The 16537-nt window shown below is 37.3% G+C and overlaps 1 protein-coding gene across 3 annotated transcripts; it reads right to left on the bottom strand.

Moving 5' to 3' along the window:
* Positions 1-128: 128 nt before the first annotated feature.
* Positions 129-12709, bottom strand: e2f8 (E2F transcription factor 8). Of its 3 annotated transcripts, none has more exons than XM_077519431.1 (13): positions 12650-12709; positions 8260-8505; positions 8037-8190; positions 7625-7939; positions 7374-7535; positions 7139-7276; positions 6338-6556; positions 6189-6261; positions 4152-4656; positions 3044-3310; positions 2840-2972; positions 1597-1910; positions 129-851 (listed from the first exon to the last, which is right to left on the bottom strand). In XM_077519431.1, exons 2-13 carry the CDS (start codon positions 8428-8430, stop codon positions 678-680), a joined length of 2625 nt encoding a protein of 874 aa, XP_077375557.1. In that variant the 5' UTR covers positions 8431-8505; positions 12650-12709; the 3' UTR covers positions 129-677. The 3 variants fall into 3 exon arrangements, with proteins under 3 accessions (XP_077375557.1, XP_077375555.1, XP_077375556.1); XM_077519429.1 differs by lacking the exon at positions 12650-12709 and adding an exon at positions 9471-9748; XM_077519430.1 differs by lacking the exon at positions 12650-12709 and adding an exon at positions 8820-8909.
* Between the last annotated feature and the right edge of the window lie 3828 nt (positions 12710-16537).

Here is a 16537-nt window from a genome sequence, read left to right as displayed (position 1 = left end):
GGCCCTTAACCTGGGTTCGGTGGAGGTCAAGACACACCCGATTCAAATGATTCATGATGATACCCCCCCCCCCCCCCCCCCCCCCCCCCCATTAAGATCTAAATTACATAAACAGCCAACAATAACAATGCCAATTCACATGATCTTCAAATTTATTATTATTTTTTTTTTAATGCTTTACGTTTTTTACCATTTTATATAAAGCAGGATATCAGAAATGATCTTTTTTTCTGTATAAATTAAACAAGTAATCAGAATGTGAGATTAAGTTTACATATAATTCAACAGAAATATTCTCGTACTTATTAATTCCACTGTGACAGAGTATCCATAAAAATGTACATATGTGCAAAGGTTTTCTATTTTTTTTTCCCTTCAACACTTTCAATGAAATAAAAAAAAACAACAACAACAAAAAAAGCGATCTGATTTAGGTGGAAGTTAGACGGGTGGGCCAAACTGACGTCAGCTTCCCTCATGAACAATTCAGATGTAACAAATAGCATCACACACACATTAGCACCACTGAAAAACAAAAGCGAGAAGAAAAATGTCCTTTTTTTTCTTTTTTCCACCCAGAGGTAAATGTGTATTGTACAATGCTAAACACAGAAATGGAGGGAAAAAAACAAAAACAAAGAGGCCCCTCCCTCCCCCATACACACATTGTACAGCCATCAGAGTGTTTCCTCAGTGTTGACGTCCAGCTTCCTCTGAGGGATGTAAACAGTTTTAGAGGCCGACTGTCCACTGGGGGAGCCCACTGCAGCGGCCAGAGGGGAGAGGGGGACCGGTGTGTGGAAGAAGCTGTGCTGGGGGAGTCCCGCTCCTTTGGGGGTGGTCATTACAGGCTAGAGTAAGAAGAAAACAGACAATGTTCATGTTAGTTTGGCTTCATTGGGTATCAATCAGTTTTCACTTGGCAGAGAAAATATCTAGAAATGACATTTTGATGGCCAGAGAGAGATCACTATCCATCTAAAATCCAGGCAGACGCGTGATTGGGGGTGGAAGGCGGGCCCCAAGTAAGCAGCCAACTTGAGCTCATCCATAAGTTTGTAGTTCATTAAAATGTACTATGCTACCTACACGCCAATCTCTTGCATCTACATTTATATGCCATTTAGACTGCACAGCTCTCTCTACGTAAAGGAAATAAGGGGAGCCACTTCGATTATCAAGGAGTCGGCTGCATTCCCTCCTACAATGGTACAAATACCCACTTCTCCCTAGTCTAAGAAAATACCAAAAGAAATCAGTTAGACTCGACTTAAGCCGGACGAAAATAGCTCCCTGGTTGTGTGTTTTGCTTTTTATGGTTTTTTTTTTTCCATCCAAAGCAAAGACGAGATACCTTAAAAGGGGATCAAGTGTAAGTTATGTGACGTAAGAGGCTAGCTTAACTGACCATACCGATATCAATGTGGATTGTTTTGTTTGTAGACACTGGTGAAGTAACAAGAGGTCTTAATAGTGGCCATGTTATTTTTACACTTCGATGACAGCCAAGAATCCAACTGGCGGAAACACAAGCAAGCTGAACCTGGTCGTACATCTTGGTGATCCATAATCAACACCACAAGCAGCCTCACGTACCTGCTGAATACTGACGAGAGCCACCGGGGACTGCGGGAGCATCACTGGCTTGATGAAAACCATCCCTCGCTGCTGCAGGGCCAGCGGGCTGAGCACGGCGTTGGACCGCTCGGGGGTCTGTGGCGGGGCGAAGGCGTTTCCCGGGCTGGAGCCTGAAATCAGACCCAGGTTCTGCAGGGTGAAATTGAGGATGGCGGGACTGGGGCTGTGCACGCGTTGCGCCTGCTGGGTCAGGTGAGGAGAGGTGGCTGCCGTGGGTCCGTGAAGGCGGAAGCTAGTCGGAGTCACTTCCTGGACTGGGGGTGGTCTGGATCCTGTTCCAGGCAAAACAGAGTATCTTAAGTCTTGTTTTTGGGTTTGTTTGATCAAATCTAATGTGTACACCAGGGATCAGCAACCTTTACAGTCAAAAGAGACATTTTTGGCCAAATAAATAAAACATTTTAACATTTTGATGTACAGAACAGTGTCTTAGTGTTAGTCTAATGTACTGAGGGGTCCAATAGCTAAGTAGAGCTGCACCAGAACACAGAAATATGCTTCATCTAATTCCTTTTCTTCTACCTTTTTGTAATTTTCCATACATTTTGAGACTTTTCTGCCTTTCTGTCAAATTTCTATAATTTTTGCCAATTTTCTGGACATGGTAATTTTCTGCCTCTCTTCTTCCTTTTTTGGACATTTTTCTGCCTTTTTTTTTTTTTAATCAATTTTCTGACATTTTTGGCAATTTTGTTGATATTTTATGGTAATTTTCTGCATTTCTTCTTTTGTTTATAGACACATTTTAGTTACTTTTTTAAAAAAAAACATTTTCTGCTTTTTTTTTTTTTAAATACAAAAAATAATATCTGACATCTTTTGGCAATTTCAGGGACATTTTTTGGTAATTTTCTGCTTACCCTCTTCCTTTTTGGACATTTTATGGTCACTTGTTGGACATTTTTAAAACTTTTTCATTTACCTTCCGTTTCTTTTTGTCTATTAATTTAAAACATTGGTACTCATTTTTTTTAACACTGTATTTAATTATTCATTGTCTAATGTAATAATTAATTCATGTAAAGAATATTCTATCTGAAAAATACAAATAAATAAATATTAATTACTGCTAATTTTTTTGAGTGATCCACAGGGGAGGGACTAAAGAGCCACATGTGGCTACAAAATCAAATCAATACAGTATGTAAAATAATGGGATGTTTGCTTACAGTTTACAAAAGTGACATGTTTGGACATTTACCGGCAGTAGGCGTTTGGTAGACGTAAGTAGGAGTCGATGGCTTGTTGGTTTCTGCTGCTGAGCCCTGATTCTCCCTGTACGTGACAACAGACTGCTGGGAGAGCGGGATCAGGAATCCTGCTGGCACTAAAGTCTGACATGGACAGAGAAATCAATCGTCTGGATTCAAATTACTTTTCTCTCGTGGTTTTGTGGGTCAGTTACCTCAGTGTTAATTTGTCTGGGCGTGAGCTGGGTGGCTCTGATGGGAGTTAAACCCGCCTCGCAGTCAGAAGTTACCACCTTGTCGTCCCTGTCCAGGAAGGTCTCCAAGCTCTGCTCCAATGTCGGCGCCACCGCGGCGCTACCGGGGGTGTTGATGAACTCGGGGTCCAGGTGGAGGGCGCGGGGGGAGGGCCGGCTGGACAGCTGGCAGCTGCGGAGAGTTTTTAGATGAGCTGGAGGGACACCGCTTTGCTTGGTGGCGGTATCCTGCGGGCAAGGCAGAGATGGGAAGCAATGAATAATAGTATTGAACATTAATGTGAGGTTGTCTGCAGGTAGCAGCAAATCGAATTTCAAAATCTGTTCTAAAATATGTTGACTTACTACAAACATGCTTGTATTTTTAGTTCATTGATACAGCAATTTCAATCTTTTAGAATATTATTTTAAGAAAAAGATACACTAGTGTACAGTAAAGACAAGTATAAGACATTGAGTCAGATTTATGTTTTTTTCCGCCACTAGGTGGCATTAGCATTTTATGTTGGACGTTGATAACAGGAACACTATGTTTTTCTTTTCAAATTAAGAGCAAATGAAGCATTTGTCCTCAGTCCCGACAAGTATACAGTATATAAATATATCTTAATATTTATTATTGGTAAATTGTTTTATAGTGACTCCTTTGCACAATATTGTATGCCTTTATTTAGTGAAGTTTTATACTGATGCATGTTGTCAGTATTGACACAGCTTTCCGACAACGATGATGTTACACGAGCTATCTTCAGGATTTGCTGAATAAAATAAGCCTCAAGGCTAAAAGAACAAGTGACTTGGAGTCACTTCATGTAACAAGCCAGGCATATGCTCTACTCTTAACCCTCAAAGGGGTCTGGGAGTGCCCATGCAAATCCCTTTAGGATCTGTAGTAACCAACCTTAGTGCTAAGTTTGCTAACTGCTAACTGCTAACTGGCAATCTTCCAATGGTGTTTTAATTTAATTAATGCTTCAGGACATCATATTTAATGTCATATAAGGCCTTATTTTTTTCTTTTTTTTTTAATGCTTTTAAATGGCCCGCATAAACCATGTATTGCAAGTACCTTGTGGGTGGAGTCAGCCCGTTTGGTTTTAGGAGGACTCCTTTCTGCAGCTGAGTCCAAACGTAACCGTTTGACCAACAAGGGGCTCCCGTCTGGTAGGCCCGATGCGGGTTGACGCTTAGCGGCTAACGGGGCAGTCGGGCTCCGTCCAGTCTTCTCCTCAAAGGTCATGGAGCGTACAGCATAACTGGTCGGTTGCGGTCTGGTTATTGTATTGGGCCTGAGCGACGGCGGGTGCAAATAGACGGCGAACGGCCCGCCGCCCGGCCGCTGAGGTAAAATGACGGGGATGAGGGGGGAGCACTGGGCTGGGATGTATGCAACACTGCCTGAGGGCTGGGAGGCCAGTGGGGTGGCGGGCACATTTGGGTTCCCTGCAGCCTCCTCGTTTGGAGTCAAGTATGATGCCTGAGGCGGTTCCACTGAGATGGAGGCGGTTGGCTGGAGCATCGCAACCGTTGGGTTTGGCTTGGCGGGAACTGCCTTTGGATATTTGCCTCTGGTACTAGAATACAAGTAGGTACAAATACAAAGTGAATAACAAATAACATGAGAGACCAGGAGTACATTGGCTGGAGCATCAATTTCAACCTAATCTCGATATTATTTATCAAAGGTGGGCAAACTACTTCTTTCTGCTTCCTGACTCTGAGAAGGAAGCAAACTTTATGCTCAGTTATCTAAAAGCTATTGGACTGAGTCAATCTACATGGTATCAATCAACAAGTGATCAACAAGCTATTGGAACGAATCTACTGTTTGGAACACAAACTATATGCGATTAAATCATTGGTGAAGATGAGCTGATTGAACTTTTAATAATCTATTTGCCTGAACTAAAAGACTGAACGCAATCAACTGGATAACTAATATTATTGAAATGATGAACTATTATTATCCCTGCTGACTTTTAACTATTAGTTGTTTGATTTTCTGCATCCTAGTATAGTATGGGGGCGGGAATATATAAGCTTCATGCTTCTTCGTGCCAGCGCTTTTTTTTTTCTTTTCCGGTTATTATATGTTGAAATTGTATGATGAAGTGTTTGATTGTCACAATGCTGTCCTAAAGTAAAAATGAACAAATAAATCAAATCAAATCAAACTACAGTCCACGGACCACACCCTGTTCTTTAAATCTAACTCACAGAAATTTTAGGTTTACATTGAGTCATAGATTTGGGTTGATGTAATTGTTTGTTTGTTTATTGTACATGTAAAGCATCAACGTAAATACTGAAATTAAAATATTTAAAAGATTATTATTATTTTTTTTTTTTTTTACATACATGGCCATCATTAAACGTAGCTTGCATGTTCAAAAGGGAGTTGGAAGAAGTAACAGCTGCACTTATACATGCATAGCTATACCAACAGCATTGTACGTTTAGTTGATAAGCTAACATTTTTACAAATATATAAATCAGCACAAAGGCTTAAACATACATTTTAATTGCGCTCTATTTTCTACATTTTACTGACTTATACCTGATACCTGTTGTTGTACTTTATTTTTATACATCCTTTTAAAAACAACCAGTGATTCACACCTTTTCAGGTTAATTCCAGTTGTTCCACAAATTTACACCTATACCGGTAATCGGAACACACTATGAACAATATTTGTTCATATTTTGATTTTTTTTTTTTTTTAATAGACACATGTACCCCTTAAATCATAGTCACTGTCTCTGATTTCAAACAGCTTCTGAATAATGTGTTTTTTCTGCCACTAGGTGGCATTAATCTTTTATGTTGGAAAGTATATTTGTCTTTTCAAATTCAGAACAATTGGTATTTAGAGCATGAAGCAAGTTCATTGTTCATTGTAAATTATATACTTTTAGCAGTGTTGTCATGACTCCTTTGCACAACATTGTAAGCAAAATAAAGCATTGTATTGAATGCTTTTTAATACATTTAAAGGCCTTAATTGTAGCTAAATCCATTTAATGGCTTTTAATGCTTTTAAATGACCTGCGTAAACCCTGTTTTTAAACATTTCCTCCACCAAACATGCACTTGACTCAAACTTACGTTGACTCCTGGTCAAGCTGAATCTTGCAAATAGCAGCAAGTTGGTCCATTTTGCTGGGGAAGACGCTATCATCTTAAGGGCACAAAACAGTTAATACACAAACCAAAACATCAGTATTGTTATTAAAAAAAATATATATATATCTCACTGAAGGCGCTCTTGGCAGGACTGCTGGGGGCCGAGCTGATCTTGCGCCGGTCATCTTGAATGCTCTTGGCAAGCTTCATGAGAGAAGGGTGTCGCGTGAAGCTTCGCTTAGCGCCAGGCGGCGATGAAAAGAGGTTTTTGGCACAGTTTTCCACAGAGGAGCGGGACTCTAGCACCTTTGTCTTACTGGGTGGACACATGGAGGTGCCACTTGTCACATCTGAAACATTTGAATGGTGAAAACAAATGTTAAGTCATTTGAAAGTATGTAACCTACAGAAGGTCCTGACATCCAGATAACGAGCAATGAACTAATTTATATAAGAATATGAACTATTTTTTTTATTTAATTAATATAATTTTTTAAATTTAATTTATATGAGAATGTTTTTTTTAATATCAATATTTACTGTAATCACAAATTACTATTGCATTAGCGTATGTTATTGTTGGAATACACACAAATTTGGGTTACATTGTCTCCATAGGAAGGGGCACGCTGCCATAAACCGAGGTCTTCCTTTACCAATAATGTTTACATTTGGACTGTGTTGTATTTTAATGATGTTAACTTTAGAATAGATGCTGGGAACTCTCAACACCTTCTACTTTTCTTTGAAATTAAAAGTGAGAAGTGTCTTAGAGTTGGAATTTGTTTATTTTTATAGATTTGGACAACAATATTTTCCCTTTTAGTGAAAGTGTATATCGGTTGTAAATACCATTATCAGTATTGACCTCCATGACTACTAATAATATGTATCGGTCCTGAAAAAAAATCATATCCCTCTCTACTTCATACCTTTCACTTGAGGGAGTTCATTTGGGCCGACCCATTCAAATGCTGGTTTCTTCACTCCCTCTTCCGTCACGTGGACCTTTTCGATGAGTTTCAGGCTCCGCAGCACATTAGCGATGTCATAAAGTCGTCGCACTTTAGCTGTAAACATAACATGCACAAAGGCAATTAACGACTAATTCACATATCTAGAATGCCATCGACTCCGCCACAGAATGTTCAGTCAATTCACACTCACTCTTGAATTTGTTCTTATCCTGATCTGCACTCGGATCCTCTCCAATCAGGATTTTAGCAGCCACATCCAGACTGACCACGGGAGGATTAGAAACCAGGAAGAGCATGACGAACTTCTGGCTCATCACTCTCAGAGATTTGTCCTTCCGACTATTAACAGAGGCTGGATACAAAGATAAACAGATTGTAGTCTTGTAAGATATGCTGGAGTTAAAAAAAAAAAAAAAAAGAATAATTGTGCTCCAACCTCACCTGCTTTGAACTCCACTCCAGGAAGCTCCACAAAAAAGAGCTCCTTTTGTCCGTTTTCGCTGCTCTCCGAGTTCATCGACTCTGGGTTCTCCTTCTCGTCGCCATCAAAGTCAAATTCCTTCTCCAGGACGCGTTGTTTGATCTGCTGCATCTGCTGGCAGTACTTTTGCTCCCCGCCCACCTGCTTGAGAATGGCCAGCGTCTGGGCCAGATTGGTCCGACCGTGCCATGTGTAACGGTTCTTTGCAGAACGGCTCACCATGTGCAGGCTTTCCAGCACGTTCATTATGTCATAAATGCGGCGGCGCTCCACATCTGTGCCAGGAAAACAAGACAGAAACCATGAAAGCTGTCATTTAAAAATGATAATGTGACTTTTAGTTGAATATTAATACAAATATAGCTGACATACTGAGTTCAGTGGCCACGTCATCCAGGCAGATTTCATTGTTGGCGGCCGGGTCTGGCCAATCTGGACATCGGGCGAGGAATTTATGGCAGAGCAAACCCAAACTCTTTTCTTTTCTGCTTAACATTTTCTCAGCTTCATCTCCATTTTCAATATCCTACAACAGCAAACGTGTAAGCACATGGAAGTCACAAGTATACAATTTCTATATGATACAATTCTAGACCTGTGCAGAGTCAAGAACTCCATGTAAGTCAGGACGTGGACACAGCTCCTTCTCACGGTTCCTAATCTCTGGACTTGCGGCGCTGATGAGCATTTTGAGGTTGGAAGTTGGTGTCCATGGATCAAGTGACCCGGCTTGTCCTGCTTTTTTAGGAGTTGTGAGCGGGCCCATGATAAGCTGTGTGTATTTCCCACGTAGTTTCCAAGAACTTCACAAAAGCAGAGGGGCTATAATGCCATCATCCAACTTGGAATAAAAGAAGAAAGCAAATTTCACGTTTTAATACAACCTCTTTCATGCTTGAAGATGTACTGTGCTGACTTCGGAATTAAGATTTCAATGTGGCGAGGTTTTCCTAGCAAAAATAAATGAATAAAAATCTAACCAATAAAACTAGTATTTTACATTATACCAGAATAATATGTAAAGGTGCAAACTCATCGTAACTCTATTAGAATAGCACTATTACTGTAAAACTAATGTTCCTGTTCGATTTCAGAATAAACAATGCAAAGCTAATAGCGCCAGGTACAATATTGTTACATTATTAAGCCACATACTTTACATACTGTTTTTCACGATACTTCAAGTAGAAATAAAAAACAAAAACAACATCTGAGTACAAACTAAAGAGTAGCTTGAAGTTGGCTGTGAGTGACGTAAAATCCGTCAAATCAACGGCCCGCTCGCGCCATTTCGGTCCGAACGAGCCAATGAGAGCGCGCCAAACAGGAAGTGAAATGGGCGTCCCGCGCAGGTAAACGTTTTTTTGAAATCCTTGGCGCGGAATGACTTCACGGCGTCAACAAGCAGAAACGCTCGCACTATTTCACCGAATATTGCTCAAGATACATCACCACAATGGCAACACTGTCCCGTTTAAACTATCACATGTTGTAGTAGGATTGTAAAGGCTTACGACATCTCAGTCTGTCGCGCTGACGTGTTATTTCCCCCTCAACAGTCACCGCCACGGAACTTTTATAAAACAGCACATCCCTGCAACAAGCGAAACCCGCTTAATTTAAAACGCAAATTGTCGTGTTATTACTTCGATTATTATACTTAGTGACTATTTTGCCGTGAATCACGTGAGAACAAATTCTGCGCTACATTTCTATAATACAAATGCTTGGATCAGCACCTGCTGAAAACAAACTACTAAATTCATATGGCGCGTGTTTCATGATATCAAAAACAAGAAGACTTACCAAATTAAACCCCGGTCACAAGAAATCTCCCATCTTGGTCATCTGTAGTGTTGACTGTGTAGCACTACTTCAAAGGCTTCAAAGACTATGTGTACATTTAAAAAAATATATGTGCGGCAAATGTGAAAGATGGTATAAATAAACAAAATGTGTTTAAGCTCCCAAATCCAAATCAGCCGCCACTTTTTGGTCAGAGGAGTAAAGTTGTGTGGGTGACTCAACACTTGGACCTAACCGGTTCACGCATGCGCAGTGACGACACTTCCTCCCTGTGGGGAGTTGGGACATGGGCTGGTCATGTGACAGTTGCCCAACTTTCTTTTCATAAAACTCACAAGTACTCCAATTAATCGACGTATATGTAAAAGCTATCTGGTCGGAAGTATTTTTGGTTAACGGGCTGTATGCAAAGAAGAAAATAATTTAACACGGAAAGGATGCTCATAAAAAAACACTACTAGAAGTGACCGGAGAGTGTCGCTGTGACCAACAGAAGCAGATGAGATAATAATTCCACTTTTTGCTCTTTTAGTTGTCTTTTTACTACTCAATGGTTCTATAATAACAACAACAGCTCAACCGAGTCAAAGAACTGAAAAAGAAACGATTTGAAGAGCTCTTTTTTTCGAAAATGCTAGCAGTAATAACTTTTAGTAACAAGTACCCCCAGTTATTGACTGCGGTCAGGCCAGCCGCCACTCGAAAAGACGAAGTCAAGCCAGCCGCCCCAACGATTGTTAATACTGTGCATTACGGTAACGTGCCGACGTGCCCCTGCGTTGGCCACCTTCAAAATAAAAGTTGAGCAACACCTGGTTTATGGTTTAAAATAAAGAATCATAAAAAAACAACGGTTTGTTATTCCAGAACCAGACCAGTTCTAAGGGACACTACTCCACCCCAGGTATCCAACCAAAGTACTTTGAACAAAATATGATGTTGGATTTCAAAATAAAACTCATTTGAAAATTGCAATCTCGACTATAATCCCTGATTTCAAAAAATCATTAAAAATTCATGGTTTGTTATCCCAGGACCAGACCAGTTCTGAGGGACAGTACACCACCCCAGGTATCCAGCCAAAGTACTTTGAACAAAATCTGATGTTGCATTTCAAAATAAAACTCATTTGAACATTGCAATCTCGACTATAATCCCTGATTTAAAAAAATCATTAAAAATTCATGGTTTGTTATCCCAGGAACAGACCAGTTCTAAGGGACACGACACCATCCCAGGTATCCAGCCAAAGTACTTTGAACAAAATCTGATGTTGCATTTCAAAATAAAACTCATTTGAACATTGCAATCTCGACTATAATCCCTGATTTCAAAAAATCATTAAAAATTCATGGTTTGTTATCCCAGGACCAGACCAGTTCTAGGGGACACTACACCACCCCAGGTATCCAACCAAAGTACTTTGAACAAAATCTGATGTTGCATTTCAAAATAAAACTAATTTGAAAAATAAAATCTAGACTATTATTGCTTATTTAAAAAAATCATTAAAAATTCATGGTTTGTTATCCCAGGACCAGACCAGTTCTAGGGGACACTACACCACCCCAGGTATCCAACCAAAGTACTTTGAACAAAATCTGATGTTGCATTTCAAAATAAAACTCATTTGAAAATTGCAATCTCGACTATAATCCCTGATTTCAAAAAATCATTAAAAATTCATGGTTTGTTATCCCAGGACCAGACCAGTTCTAAGGGACACTACACCATCCCAGGTATCCCCCCAAAGTACTTTGAACAAAATCTGATGTTGCATTTCAAAATAAAACTCATTTGAACATTGCAATCTCGACTATAATCCCTGATTTCAAAAAATCATTAAAAATTCATGGTTTGTTATCCCAGGACCAGACCAGTTCTGAGGGACAGTACACCACCCCAGGTATCCAACCAAACTACTTTGAACAAAATCTGATGTTGCATTTCAAAATAAAACTCATTTGAAAATTGAAATCTCAACTATAATCCCTGATTTCAAAAAATCATTAAAAATTCATGGTTTGTTATCCCAGGACCAGACCAGTTCTGAGGGACAGTACACCACCCCAGGTATCCCCCCAAAGTACTTTGAACAAAATCTGATGTTGCATTTCAAAATAAAACTCATTTGAAAATTGCAATCTCGACTATAATCCCTGATTTAAAAAAATCATTAAAAATTCATGGTTTGTTATCCCAGGACCAGACCAGTTCTGAGGGACAGTACACCACCCCAGGTATCCAACCAAACTACTTTGAACAAAATCTGATGTTGCATTTCAAAATAAGACTCATTTGAAAATTGAAATCTAGACTATTATTGCTTATTTAAAAAAATCATTAAAAATTCATGGTTTGTTATCCCAGGACCAGACCAGTTCTAGGGGACACTACACCACCCCAGGTATCCAACCAAAGTACTTTGAACAAAATCTGATGTTGCATTTCAAAATAAAATTCATTTGAAAATTGCAATCTCGACTATAATCCCTGATTTCAAAAAATCATTAAAAATTCATGGTTTGTTATCCCAGGACCAGACCAGTTCTAAGGGACACTACACCACCCCAGGTATCCCCCCAAAGTACTTTGAACAAAATCTGATGTTGCATTTCAAAATAAAACTCATTTGAAAATTGCAATCTCGACTATAATCCCTGATTTAAAAAAATCATTAAAAATTCATGGTTTGTTATCCCAGGACCAGACCAGTTCTGAGGGACAGTACACCACCCCAGGTATCCAGCCAAAGTACTTTGAACAAAATCTGATGTTGCATTTCAAAATAAAACTCATTTGAACATTGCAATCTCGACTATAATCCCTGATTTAAAAAAATCATTAAAAATTCATGGTTTGTTATCCCAGGACCAGACCAGTTCTAGGGGACACTACACCACTCCAGGTATCCAGCCAAACTACTTTGAACAAAATCTGATGTTGCATTTCAAAATAAAACTCATTTGAAATGTTAATAGAACAGATATAAGAATGTTCTTGCAGCACCTTTTGCGGTGATTTGTCATCGACATCAATTATGATGTTTTTTGTATATTGGTCCTCAGACAATTGTGAATCCTATTAAGTACAAACATTGGAACTTTACATTTTTATATTAAGACCACAAAAAAAAAAAAAAAAAAAAAAAAAAGACAGCTGTTGCAGCAGTAGTTTACCTTTTCCGGTGATTTGTCGTCGACATCACTTATGATGTTTTTTGTATATTGGTCCTCAGACAATTGTGAATCCTATTAAGTACAAACATTGGAACTTTACATTTTTATATTAAGACCACAAAAAAAAACAAAAAAAAAGACAGCTGTTGCAGCAGTAGTTTACCTTTTCCGGTGATTTGTCGTCGACATCACTTATGATGTTTTTTGTATATTGGTCCTCAGACAATTGTGAATCCTATTAAGTACAAACATTGGAACTTTACATTTTTATATTAAGACCACAAAAAAAACAAAAAACTAAAAAAAGACAGTTATGTAAATATATATATATATATATATATATATATATATATATATATATATATATATATATATATATATATATATATATATATATATATATGTATGTATATATATATATATATATATATATATATATATATATATATATATATATATATATATATATGTATATATATATATATATATATATATATATATATATATATATATATATATATATATATATATATATATATATATATATATATATATGTATGTATATATATGTATGTATGTAACAAGGAGTAGTGTACCTGTATAGGTGATTTCTGGGTATCTTTAAGTACTGGTTGTTCAGAGAAGGTAAATGCACTCTAAAGATCGAAATATCAATGCTGTTAATTAGACAAGTATTGTTTTATTTGTTTTTTTGTTTTTTCAACAAAATTAGTAAAACAACTGACCTCATTCAGTTTGTATGCTCTCCGAAGTCTTTTACGATTGTTTCTATTGTTGGGAATTTCAAGTGACAAGCACATCAGTCCCCAGAACCCTTCCTCATCTGTGTGTATATCATTGTTGAGTTGTTGAACTTCAACAGCTGCTTGTAATATATCTGTAATTGTGACTTTTGTGGTCTGGTTCTAGAGAGAAATGTAATAGCACCGTTACACCAATACAACATCAATGGCGCTAATGTGTGTTTTGTAATATATAATCTAAACAAACAACTTACCCCAAACATCTTGAATAAGAAAACTCTATTACACAAAGAACAAAAACAGTTATATGTTATACAAAAATTTACAAGAATTGACGCTATGATTAACATTTTCCAACAGCACAAAACAATGTTAGAAACACCTGTTAAGCTTGATTGTCTAATTTTAATGGACTATGTTCAGCAAGAACACATGTTATGTTATTATAATATATATATATATATATATATATATATATATATATATATATATATATATATATATATATATATATATATATATATATATATATATATATATATATATATTTATTTATATAAACATATACATAATTATAATAATATATATTATAATAACATAATTATGTCAAAATTGCTAGAATTAATCTGTACATACATACTTCATAATGAGAACATGAAACTAAACAGTTTCACTAAGAATGTGACTGTCTCTGCATGACAAAAGGGTCCTCATCAAAATTTAGATATTCATATATTTGGTTTCTACACTTAACTCCCTTTGAAATTATATATAATACATGGATATATAATACATGGAAATACCTCAAAAATTGACAAAGCTACAGCTATTTCAATGTTTCCATGTTGAAATCCCTACTTTTGACACAAACAGGTTTGGTCCTTGCATCGCAACCAGTATCTTGGAAAAAATCAGCCAAAGTTTTGCTCTTTTATTGTTGCTCCTTGTGATATTGTCTTGTTTAAATGAGGTCATAATAATTACCACCGAAGATAATTTGATTAGGTTTAATAATTTTGTGTGAATTAAAATATTTTATTTGGCATTTGCTGTGTCCTGTGACAACTTAGCTTATTAATATGGATGCTGTTCTCAAATGCATTTGGTCACAAAAAGAAAATTCAAATGTTTTAATGGTTCAACACATTTGTTTGTATCTATCTATCTATCTGTCTATCTATCTATCTATCTATCTATCTATCTATCTATCTATCTATCTCAGCATAATACACAACACTATATATACTGTATGATTTAAAAGTCACAACAAATATGTGCATCGTGCGTTTTGGGGCGAGGAGACTTGGTATTGGGGACCATTGTGATCATTTTTCATCATCAAATTTTACATTTATTAGCTAATTTTTTTATATGAATTTAATTTATCACACCTAAAACAGCATCAAATGAGAATCTGTGGTGATTTTCTGCGACTCGGCCAGACGGTTCATTATACGTGATGAAGTAGCGTGTGTCGTGTGATCTTTCATTGACGTGATAACATTGAGGAGAGATCACCACTTTACAATGTATTCCCATCCATCCATACATAAAGGCATTTTGCAAATTTTACATATACCCCGACTTGCTGCTGATCTCTGCTCTGGTGAAGGCTAGCTAAACTAGGCTACTAATTAAGGCCGAGACGCGCTGCTAGCCAAAGTTGGCTATAATTAAGGCCGAGTGGTGCTGCTAGTTAATGTTAGCTAAATTTACAATTGGCAGATCAAGGAGACTATTTGTAGAGAAATCTTAAAATTAACACCCCCCCCCCACCCCCAACGATCTATTTTCGTGTCTAGCAAATGTGCGGACTCTTTTGCCTGAGCGTCACATCATGATGTTTTGTTGCACACACATCCAAACAAAAAAAAAAAAAAAAATACATAATAGTAATAATTAAATAATCTTAATTGGTTCAGATTTTTTATTTAATAAAACACGTTTTGAAATAAATAAGCGCTTACCCTTGCTGTCTCTGATACATATTTGCTAATAAATCACTGACAGTGGTAATGAATAGGCAATTACTGTAGCTGCTGTCTGTTTAGAGGCAAACTAAAGACTGACGTTCTCAGATACAGTTGCAGAGTTTCACTTACCTCAACAAGGGGGTGTGGCTTGGTCTCCAACAAAGATTTCATTTCAATTTCATCAGTGTTTTATTATTCTGTCAACACTTGTCTTTGTATAAATTAGTATTTTCAAAATCATTGATTTATGCTCAAGATAACTGTTTTATATAAATATCCTAAGAGATAAAAATAAAATTCAACCAGATGGATGGATGGATGGATGGATGGATGGATGGATGGATGGATGGATGGACAGACGGACTGAACATTGATTTCAGGCAGTGGTTAATATAAACAATACAACCAAAACATAATTTTCCAATCAATACTCAATTAAAATCGAGGCACTCAGTGGGAAGAAAAAAAAAAAGTACAACCCACATTCACATTAATATTAAGATGAGAAAAAATATTTAGATTAATGTCGAGATTGCAATGTTCAAATGAGTATTATTTTGAAATGCAACATCAGATTTTGTTCAAAGTACTTTGGCGGGATACCTGGGGTGCTGTAGTGTCCCCTAGAACTGTTTTGGTACTGGGATAACAAACCATGAATTTTTAATGATTTTTTTAAATCAGGGATTATAGTCGAGATTGCAATGTTCAAATGAGTTTTATTTTGAAATGCAACATCAGATTTTGTTCAAAGTACTTTGGCTGGATACCTGGGATGGCGTCGTGTCCCTTAGAACTGGTCTGGTCCTGGGATAACAAACCATGAATTTTTAATGATTTTTTTAAATCAGGGATTATAGTCGAGATGTAACGTTTCAAATGAGTTTTATTTTGAAATGCAACATCAGATTTTGTTCAAAGTACTTTGGCGGGATACCTGGGGTGCTGTAGTGTCCCTTAGAACTGGTCTGGTCCTGGGATAACAAACCATGAATTTTTAATGATTTTTTTAAATCAGGGATTATAGTCGAGATGTAACGTTTCAAATGAGTTTTATTTTGAAATGCAACATCAGATTTTGTTCAAAGTACTTTGGCGGGATACCTGGGGTGCTGTAGTGTCCCTTAGAACTGGTCTGGTCCTGGGATAAC

The sequence above is a fragment of the Festucalex cinctus genome, chromosome 4 (genome assembly GCF_051991245.1).
Source record: "Festucalex cinctus isolate MCC-2025b chromosome 4, RoL_Fcin_1.0, whole genome shotgun sequence".
In the NCBI taxonomy this organism is placed as follows: Eukaryota; Metazoa; Chordata; class Actinopteri; order Syngnathiformes; family Syngnathidae; genus Festucalex; species Festucalex cinctus.
The sequence above is the reverse complement of the archived record's forward strand: the minus strand, read 5'-3'. Positions and strand labels throughout refer to the sequence as shown.